The 10,523-nt window shown below is 41.4% G+C and overlaps 1 protein-coding gene across 3 annotated transcripts; it reads left to right on the top strand.

The window, feature by feature from the left end:
- Positions 1 to 3,811: 3,811 nt before the first annotated feature.
- Positions 3,812 to 9,506, top strand: LOC147631376 (uncharacterized). Of its 3 annotated transcripts, none has more exons than XM_086809776.1 (8): positions 3,812 to 5,837; positions 5,943 to 6,035; positions 6,144 to 6,209; positions 6,313 to 6,378; positions 6,454 to 6,780; positions 6,870 to 6,987; positions 7,185 to 7,292; positions 9,126 to 9,506. In XM_086809776.1, the coding sequence occupies exons 1-6, from the start codon at positions 4,779 to 4,781 to the stop codon at positions 6,969 to 6,971; spliced, it is 1,713 nt and encodes a 570-aa protein (XP_086665902.1). In that variant the 5' UTR covers positions 3,812 to 4,778; the 3' UTR covers positions 6,972 to 6,987; positions 7,185 to 7,292; positions 9,126 to 9,506. The 3 variants fall into 3 exon arrangements, with proteins under 3 accessions (XP_086665902.1, XP_086665904.1, XP_086665903.1); XM_086809778.1 differs by having other exon boundaries at positions 3,904 to 5,837; positions 6,514 to 6,780; XM_086809777.1 differs by having other exon boundaries at positions 3,904 to 5,837; positions 9,129 to 9,506.
- Positions 9,507 to 10,523: the final 1,017 nt, after the last annotated feature.

Below are 10,523 nucleotides of genomic sequence, written 5' to 3'. Positions count from 1 at the left end.
CCATGACATAGATTTGAACAAGTGACTAAATCTAGAAATTCACATCCATCTATAAGATTTGACCTCTAGCATTACCCACCCTTAACATAGATTTAGACAAGTAATTAAATCTAGCCAATGACACCTATACACAAGTAATTGAATCTAACCAATAACACCTATACACAAGATGTCTATTGTCATCTTGTGAGATTTGGACAACTGACCAAATCCAACATTAAAATCTATCCAAATATGTGAACAACTAACTTTATGACCGAATTTAATTCTATGTACTTAGAGATATATCGGGTATTTTAAGAGTAATGAAATCATGTGTTTGTGAGTTTCTTATTGACTTTTGGTCGACACTTACAAATTGCCATAACTATAAAGGACTAATGCTCATTTTAAAAAATAGATTGAATGAAACCTAATGACAAATTATGGAGATTTAATATTGATAACACATTGCAATCAAAACTTGTAGTCAGCAAAGAGCTCATCTCCTGCCTTGAGGTTACATATAAATTCAACATAAAAGTATCCATATTCAAGGTTATTCATTGACATGTGAGTTTGTTTATGCCAAGGTGGCAAAGATGGAGAAAACACATACCTCACATTTTCTTTCTCATTGGAACCCCTACAACTATTTATATAACTTGCCACATTTCTATCTCTAACATCACCCACTGTATAGACTCGATCCTCTTCAATGTCAACTGTTGGGTCCTCAAGAATGGAGTACCTCCTTGATCTGGGGCGCATGGAACACAACAAATTCCATTCATCATGAACAAATTTAGATCCACAATAGTGCAACAAAGCTCAACCAAGAGGAATACTTAATTGGATAAATACCCCTTGACCAACACCCACAATTGTCAAGTTATTAACCATGAAGGAAACATCATGAATGTAAAAGACTTCACCATTTTGAACTGGCCAATGAGATGGTTGTAAATGGTCGCCATTGCTATCGTAAAGGCGAAGTGGAGAAACTTCAAATATCCTTCTCTCGCTGAAAATAATAAAAATTCATGATCATTAGTGTTTACACTAGGATAAACAATATAAAAGAACCCAATTAGTGTTTGCACTTGTAGTATGCTTGGAGTTGATATGAAACCCTTAGCTGCAGCTCCTGTGATGAACCTTTTCTTATAACCTAGTTGTTACGCATAGTTCAGTGCAACCATTTCATTTAGTTTTGACACTGGTGGTTATTTTTTCAATATCTTTAATTGTGCAATACTTAGAGTCGATGGAGGAGAGTGTATTATTCTTGAAAATGTAACTTCAGAATCATGTGTTGCATGTTTAATAACATCTTGGCATGAACTGAATACGTCATTTTCATCACATGCTGAGTCTACATATTCCTTGGATTCATCCTTGTACATCTCCTCCCACTCTATAATCACACGTTGAAAGTATTCATACAAGGTATGTCCTTGTTGAACTGGCAAACTGTCCATATCTATCAAAAGAAATCATTGTACGAATTTCTCCACCCATATCTAAATTGCACAAGTATGTGTATAAGTCTTCCAATGTATTGTCATACGCATTAATGTCAAATTTGGGTGGAAAAATACAATTTTCTGGTGGACTTGCATATTCTTTGTATGTACTATCATCAATGAGAACTGTCCTTGTTACATAGCATTGCGCATTATCTTGGTGCCAAACCTTTTTGAGTGGTTTGAACATGGCCTCCACACCCATCTTTTCTGACCGAAATATCTTTTCACGATCATACACATAACACTGCTCTTGTCCCCACACAATAAAAAATGGTAATTGTCTCCCTACATACAATTCTAGAGTTTCCACCATATGCACCATATTTTTGTGCAAAGCTGTGGACCATATCCCAACATGAAACTTTATGAATAGATTGGCTAAGAACTCTATGCATCCTGGACGAAGTACAATCCTTTGTTTCCCACAACGTAAGCTTGTATGCTTATTTGACTTTGTGAAGCAATGTTCTAACAATAATCCATTCAAATCCAATATTATAGACATTTGGTGTGCCACATTCCTTGTATCCAATACTATGTTGTCATTATCTTCGTTAACATATCTGTGATATACTTTATCTGGTAAAAAAAAAGATGAAAGACATGTTAATCGACCAAAACTCAATAGAAAAATCACATATAACTTCTTACAAATATTATATATTATTTCACTATAAAAATCAAATTTGGTAATATGATCAATTGTCCACATATTGTGGATGGTTTTGAATGTTGAATTTAGTTAGTTATCTAAATCTCACTAGATAATGTCTTGTGCATGCGTGTTATCGGGAAAAGAAAAGATAGAAGACATTATCTTTAATAATTGGTCTATCTACAATTGTATTTTTATGAGTGTTGGTCTTGTATAGTCATGGCAATTTGTAAATATCATTGTTAAGGCCTTATCTTTAATGAACAACCATTTTTCTTAAATTTGTAAATATCATATTTTCTATCTCCATTATTATCTTTGTCTAACTTAACAAATATTGGTAATATTATGAATTGACATAAGGATGTCATCAAGTTGACACGATATTGGTAGCCATATGAATAGACATAAGGATGTCATCAAGTTGACACACTCAATGATTGAGTAATGTTCTGGATGTAACGTCGAATTCATGGAAATGAAGATATTTGTGAACTTTGAGTTTAGAGTAGGACATGCTATCCTTGCAAAGGGTTTGTTATTAATTAATGACTTTGATGAATTAATCAAAAAGTCATTTTCTATATTTTTTCGATATATTGTTGAGGCAACATGATGACTGTGATCACAAAATTCGTGGTATACAATGTTGATTTTAAATAAAGCATTCCTTATGAGATTGTCCTTAAATATAATATACTTTGAGTATTGTAAGCCTCACTATCACAAATATGCACTTTGGAGAAAAGAAGTTAATACATTTTATTGACCTATTATTGGCTAATTTGTCCTAAACATATGAAAATGGAAATTGGGATTTTTCCAAATTTCCTAATATGGACTTAGATGCGTGGTGAGGTAGAACTACATGAACAACATGATCCTCATCCAAATGGTGGTGGTGGCAATAGGGTTGGCATGGGGAGACAACAAGTACTTGGATGGAAGCTGCATGCCGCCTTGTTTCGTTTGCGATTGAGAAGAGAGATGGAAGCTGCGTGCGATTGAGAAGGGAGATGCAAAGACAAATGAGGTATTTTTTTATTTTTGTCAAATCGTTTGCTCTCTTTTTAACTTTTAGTAACTATGGGGGGTGGGTAGGAGAGCCTCTTGGTTCATAGAGTGGCCTACCATGGTTGCTTAGGGGTTCGATTCCCCTCAGGCTCAATTACTTTATTTGTGCATGTTTACAGGTGTGGTGGTCGGTCGGACTTTCGTGTGCAAGATCCATCTGACGACGTCTGGCAGGTTCTTTGCCACCGATTGGACTTTTTGGAGATCATGTGCGAGATGCCACTCTGTCCGGCGAGGTCCGATCGGTCACTCTTTTGCCGAACGGAACCCACTGGTTGAAGACATGTGCGCAGGCTAAGAGAGAGAGAGAGATGTCCGTGACTCTATGGTACCAAACCTCTCATGTTCGGAGGATGGGGGATGGGTTGTCTCATCACTAAGTTGTCTTTTTTAATCGTGTGCTTAGCTCAGTCCGTCTCGGAGATGGGTCTCGCCAACTAGTAAATTTAATAGATATGTACATATCCCTTGGGGGGGGGAAAATAAAATTCAAATTTTGAGAGGTGGACCGTGGTACTAAGACCTTTAGGTTTGGAAATTTTATTAAAAAATGATTTGGAAGCCCTTTGGTAAAGACGGCAAAGCATGTGCCAGCTGGGTGAGGGGTGGACACGGGGACGGCTGCGCGCATATGAAGGCGGGTTATACGGGAGAAGATACGATTTGGTATTCCATCGCCGACACACCTTCCTCCATTTGGGCAGGTTCTAAGTTGAACCCCGCCCGCCCGCTCGCCCGCCCCCCCGCCGACAGAAGCAGGCTACCCGCCCAACTAGTCCTTTGGCCCTCAAAACTGCAGATTCTGCAACCCAATTCAATCAACTGAATTGGGTCGGTCGGATCTGGGTGCTTTGAGTACGGGTGAGTTGAACCCGCCACTGTGCAGACACCATGTCCCTCTTTCTCTCTCTTTCTTTTTGGATGCTTTCTCTGTCTCTCTCTTGCTTTTTCTGGTGCTATTGTGTACATCAAAGCTCAACTCGTCGTAGTCTTTGACTCTCTGCTGTAGTTGTGTCCCCCTCGGTCAGCGTGCTTGCTCACGCCTTCTGATGCATTTCCCCTTACTACACTTTGACTCTCTGGCGTTGGTTTGTAGTCGTGATCGGCATTTCCTCCTCGGTCAGGTGCTTGCTCACGCCTTCTGAATGTGACACCTGCAAACTCCCACTTGTCTCCCTTAATTCGACCTTTGAACTTTGCTGTATATTTACAATTGTGTGTGCACTATCCTTCCAAATCAAATGCTTTTACATTTTGTTCGGTGGTCTTGATTCAGTGAACTCATCATCATGGTTAACATATATCATGTATTCGTTATGTAGCTTTTATCTGTAACTTCATCATACATAAGGGTCAATTAGCACTCTTGCTGTCATTCTCCATTGCAGGCACACCTTAGCTGACCCTTAGTCTTAAACAGGTGGAGCTTATTTACCTTGCTTCTATTCTCTCCAACTTAAGAACAACCATGTTTGATGACCCTTGTTTTAAGTGACATCCACACCAATGTACTGGCTGGGTAGCCTTGTACTTCTGTAGCTATGGCAGACAATGGAAAGACTTTGAACACGTTACCACAGAGAGTTAAGAGGCTGCATTTAGAACGCAAGGGGGCTGTTGCTAGTCATGGTGATCATGCTGAGGATGAGATGGTCACATGGCTTCAATACCCTCTGGAGGATACTTTGGAAAGAGGTTACTGTTCAGAGATTTTTGGGCAGCTATCATCCACCTTGGGAAAGGCTAAATCAGGTAGTGACGATGGGGCGCCAGCAGGCATGGAGAATGGTGATTGTCGTAAGAGTGGTGTCTCTATAAGGTCAGAGCGTGCTGAAGATGCATTAGCTTTGGGGGCAGGGCGTTCTTTGGGGTGTGTTGTTCGACCAGGTGCAGAAGCCTTCACCAAGGTCAAGACAGCAATGCAACAGCCTCTGTGCCCTCAGCCTAGCAGCATACCAGGTAAGGGCAGCTCCTCTCCTGTACCGCCTTCTCCTTCTCAGATGAGTCATGGGAAATGTGAACCTTCAACTCTCCATTCCCCAATGCTTCCCCGGGGATTCTCAAATACAAGCTTATTTGCTAACAAATTACCAGTTCATGGAGCCTTGCACAGCTATCCTATCAACTACATGAGGCCCTCTGCTTCCCCCAGCACTACTGTTTCTCCTAAGCAAGACATGGAGAAGATGCAATTCAGTGGAAGCACAGCTGCTGGCTCAACTCTTTGTGAGTCATCGCACTTGATCAAGTCCAATGTATCAAGGAACGGCTTGGATGCCCAACCACAAATGTCACACACCCGAGGAAGCAGCTACAGCCGTATCACAGAAGATCACATCAGAATTTGTCATCATTCCACGAGTGATAGCCATGGAGAGCCTTTATGCAATGCACAAGATGATGCGGGCACCTCTATCAAGTTAGCATCCCCCATCGAAGAGAGAAAAGGGCAAGAAAAGAATGCTGATGTGGGTGTGGTTGTGCCTGATGTTGTCATGCCAAGTTGTTCCGTCGAATCGCAAACTACTGCAGAAATGAGTGTAAAGGAGACTTCTTCTATGGGGAAGCAGAGAGTGGAGGACTATGACTGCCAAAGTAAGGTGCGTGTTTGAGGCTTTGATGTGCTTGATAATACTTTGACCCGAGCGCGAGTTGAGTAGGGCTGGCATGCTATTATATCTGATGCCATGGTGACAATCTGGCAGGACGTGGAAGACGATTCTGCGGATATAAGTCAGCCACACAAGCGCCCTTCCAAGAGAAGCAGAGTTGCAGAGAGCCATAACTTATCTGAGAAGGTACATCCAAAGCTTTTTGTTCTTCATGAATCACATGTATCATTTTGTGCTCTTAAATTTCTTCTGGAGGATAAAGCTGCTTAAGTATATGATTGGTATGTATATCAGAGGAGACGCAACCGAATCAATGAAAAATTGAAGACCCTCCAGGAGCTCATTCCCAACTCCAGCAAGGTTTAACCATTTACTGTGTTATCCCTTCTAATTCTGAGGTCAATCATGTCATGTGAGTGCTTGGAGTGGGTTTGATCTAGATGTATCATTGTTGGTCCCACAGACAGACAAGGCTTCTATATTGGATGAGGCAATTGAGTATCTGAAGACTCTGCAGTCACAGCTTCAGGTACTGTGTTGGAGCCTTCACAGCAATCACATTATGAACTGTCTTAAATTTGCAATAATTTCCCTTATCATACAGATGATGTCTTCAAGGAGTGGCATTAGCTTGTCTCCTATGGTCATTCCTGCTGGGATGCAGCATATGCAGATGGCTCAAATGTCCCCACTTGGTTTACCAATGGTGCATGCTGGGATGAGTATGGGTGTGCACATGGGAACGATGGATTACTCACATGGGATTTCCGGAAGACCATTTCAGGCTGTTCCAGCCACATCCCCTCATTTCAACATGACATATCCAATGCCAACAGCAGTGGCTCCTCAAAACTGTGGTCAAGCAGCCTCCTATACCAGCATGGAGGTTACATCCTCCGATTTCTGGCCCTTGCAACAGACGTCTGTGCAGGTGTGTCTACGTCTAGGTGATTTGTTGTGCATGGAATTTTATGGAAAGAGTAGACATGCTCTAACTGGTCTATGGGCAACCTGTCACAGCCATATCAGCAAGTCTATGCAGAACCTCACATAGTATCACGTGTTGAACTGCATCAACAGGGAGAGCAGTTTTCAACACCTAGGCTACCTAAGGATGGATAAACTGACAGCGAAGCAGGTTTTACATTTTTTTCTCTCAAGTAATAAGTATGCTGGGTGTAACATTTTTATTGACTTATCAAGAACTCTTAAACACTACAATTATCGAGGGTACTTTTTCTGGGTTGTTTCCTGACTATGCTGGGTGTAACATTTTTATGGACTTAACAAGAACTCTTAAATCCGAGTATTTTTTCCTGCTTGTGTGATGTGCAGAGGTATCCTCTCAGCTGCGAGGGACAACCATTCTATGTCAAAGGGGAAGATATGTTGGTGCAGCATGGATGCCTGGTCTTACATCTAGAACACAAAGCTGCTTCTATGGTATCAACAACATGCATTCCTTCATTTTCCCACCTTTGATGAGATCCCCCCCTCTCACCACCCCCCCAGCATGTCACAAAGTTTGTCCATATAAAGTGCCCGGTCTATAAAAGGAAACGATCCAAGCAAAGCTCATCCAAGATCCCCAAGATCTTGAACATTGCAAGACCACTTTGCGTCGAGTGCTAAGGTTCACATTCGGTCCTTGCCTGTGGTGGCAGCACAAAGACCTGCAAAGAAACCTGCAGATGACCAAGTTCTGCCTGATCCAACACTTTCCGTCTGCCCAACTGTCCATGGAAAAACTCTGCAGACCATTGAGTATCCTCCGGTAGCCCATAGGAAGAACCTTGCAGACAGACAATATCCACACTTCAGCCACTTCGGCTTAGGTGGATCACAATACTTGCTTGCACCAATGCCAATGTAGCCTCAAGGAGGAAAGCATAACCATCAACAAGATTCCTCAGAAGAGTTGCACCAAATTTGTATCTAGCAGTAGTGCTCGGCACCGGTATGTCTAGACTCTAGACCACCATCATGTGGGAAGTATTCCATGTAATACATCAGCGGATACATTGAAGCAAAAACTCCGGCCATTGTCATGATAGTCTCTCCAAGAAATCTGTGCAATGTGAAAGACATATCCATTGATGGCATATCCTCGCAGGTTCAAGACACCCGAACTTGTGCATTGCACAATATATCCCAATTAACCCAGGTGCAATGAAGAGAGTCTAAATATTTACTTTTCCCAAACCCGAACTTGTGCACTCTTGGAATCTAAGTGCTCTACCCTATCCAAGCGGTGCCAAAAAAAAGAGAATTTGTAGGTTCCCTAAGCTCTGATACGAATTGCAGAACACTCGCACATATGTGCTAGGGTTTTCCAGAGAGAGAAAGAAGAGTGCAGTAGAATCGCACATACAACACACACGAGTCCTAAACTACTTCTTTGTATTATGTACAAGAAAGAAGTAATACAACTGAAATTCAAATACAAGATGTGGTTGAGAATGTAGACATCAAATCACAGCCCTGCGACCAACTTGCTATACACTCCTAGCTAGCATTTTGCCTACAAAGAAACACTTTGTGAAGTCCAACACCACTGAGGAAAGTAGATGAATATGACGATTTGGCCACCCATGTATATATATGCACCAATGCTCCTAGTTGGGTAGTAATGTTGTAGGCCAACTTTTCTTGAGTGCCATGTCATCAATGCCACATCATCAGTGCCATGTCACTACTACCACATCATCATTGCCATGTGGCAATGCCACGTGTCACCTGCGCTATCCGACCCTGCCCCTTGTCTGCCATCTGATGTTTGGCTCTGTGTTACAGCAGCATTGAGTAACCATTCTTTGTTTTCATTTTTGTCTTGTATTTTTCTATTGCGTACGAGTGTTCCGAGCCTGGAACTCACTGGTAGCAAACTGGTTTGTGACACTTGGTATCAATGCGACCAAGATGAGTTGCAACAGTTCCATGAGGTAACTAGATCATGGAAAAAGAAACTGAAACAGCTAGCTACATAGACAATAGCGAGCATGCAAGGAGATGATATAATTATCTGAGCATAAAAAGTAGCCACCATCTTAGACAAGGCATTTATTTAAGAGAAGTCTCCACGCGTATAGACATGCACTTGAGAGAGAACAGTTCTGTGAGGAGAAAAGGCTTGAGAATACAGTTGAAGTAAGTCAACTGTCAACACTAGGTTAAAGAATTCACCTACCAAATAGAGCTGATATTAGTTTAATATGCTTTTTGTTGATGGCCTTTTTGATTGGTGGAATTAGTCTTGTGTGTTTTTCTCGTCTGCAGCAGCAACATATGTTCAGTGGAAGGAGCAATGAAGTTTTGTGATACTAGGCATCTCCAGATAGAGGGACATAGTTTGCGAAACTGGTTTTCAAAAAACAATGGATCTAATTTCAACCGCGTCTTGAGGACGTGTCGGTGCTGGAGGGGGTGTGTCGGTGGCTGAGTATACAGCATGGAATGTGGTGAAAATGAGCCATTGGATGTTTCCATTTAGATCAGGCAAAGCCTACCATTTGCAACTCTTCTACAGTAAGCGAATTCCATTACTGTCTTTGCACATCTTTGAAATGTATACGAGGAACATTTTTGTTTGGACCAAAGTCTCGTGAGAGTGGAATGGAAAGGTTGAGATAGTGGCTCAACAGTCTACTTCATTTATAATTTAGTGTTGCAGATGGTTCTTTACTGCAGTGTACAGTGCAAATTAGATGTGATGCATGAATACCCTATGTAGACAAAATAGGGAGTTGAATGGGTTACTTCATTTATAATTTAGTGTTGCAGATGGTTCTTTACTGCAGTGTACAGTGCAAATTAGATGTGATGCATGAATACCCTATGTAGACAAGTACCTGAACAGGGGTTTTAATTTCTCAAGCTCTTAACATGTGAAACCACCAAGCATAAGCAAAGACCATGATATGGGGAGTTGGTGAGCTCTCCACCTAGCCAGTGATCGAGAATCAAGGATCATGCAGAGCTTGAAGACTAGTGTCCTCACCTCAACCTCCCATGTCCCATACCATGGAGGTCCAGAATCTTCATGTTAGGCTAGATTAGTCTTGCTTTAGGATTGGGTGACCAAAGGAGTGGGATTCCCAAAAATGAGCCCTTGGCTCACATACATACATACAATTTATATATATGTATGTACATATATGTACATACACCCTCCTTCTGGCCTTTGGGGTTATAACATGACCCAAGTCAAGTTAGAGAGCCGTGTAATGGGCGACTACTCAGCACGGTTTGGAAGGGGCTAGGAGATGAGGGACATTGTGTGCTCTCTATAGTGTCTCACTAGAGAAGTTGGTCCTGAGGTTAAGGGAGAGGGTTTGGTGGATAAGGGTGAAAATAGTTTAGTTGGATTCCAACTAGCTACTCTTGGTTCAAAGTCCGATGTAGAATCCTTTAATGGTGACCAAAGCGGTTTGGATAGTTATTTCAGACTTATTGGCAAGAATGCCTTGACCCATGGGGTTTAATTTCAAGGACTAGTTACCTTTGCGTACGTAAATGTGATTACGTTTCCAATCATGAACCGGCCTTGCTTCTCTTATGTAAAGTCTTCGGAGGATGATCCTCTTCTCTGGAAATCCATTGCCATGAATGTGGTGTGAAAACTTATTGGTAATTTGAGACAATGGTCAATTGGATACTTTTTGTACAATTACTGTA

Source organism: Cibotium barometz, chromosome 15, assembly GCF_041138505.1.
Source record: "Cibotium barometz isolate CiBa-2024 chromosome 15, ASM4113850v1, whole genome shotgun sequence".
NCBI lineage: Eukaryota > Viridiplantae > Streptophyta > Polypodiopsida > Cyatheales > Cibotiaceae > Cibotium > Cibotium barometz.
This window is presented reverse-complemented; position numbering and strand designations above follow the sequence as displayed.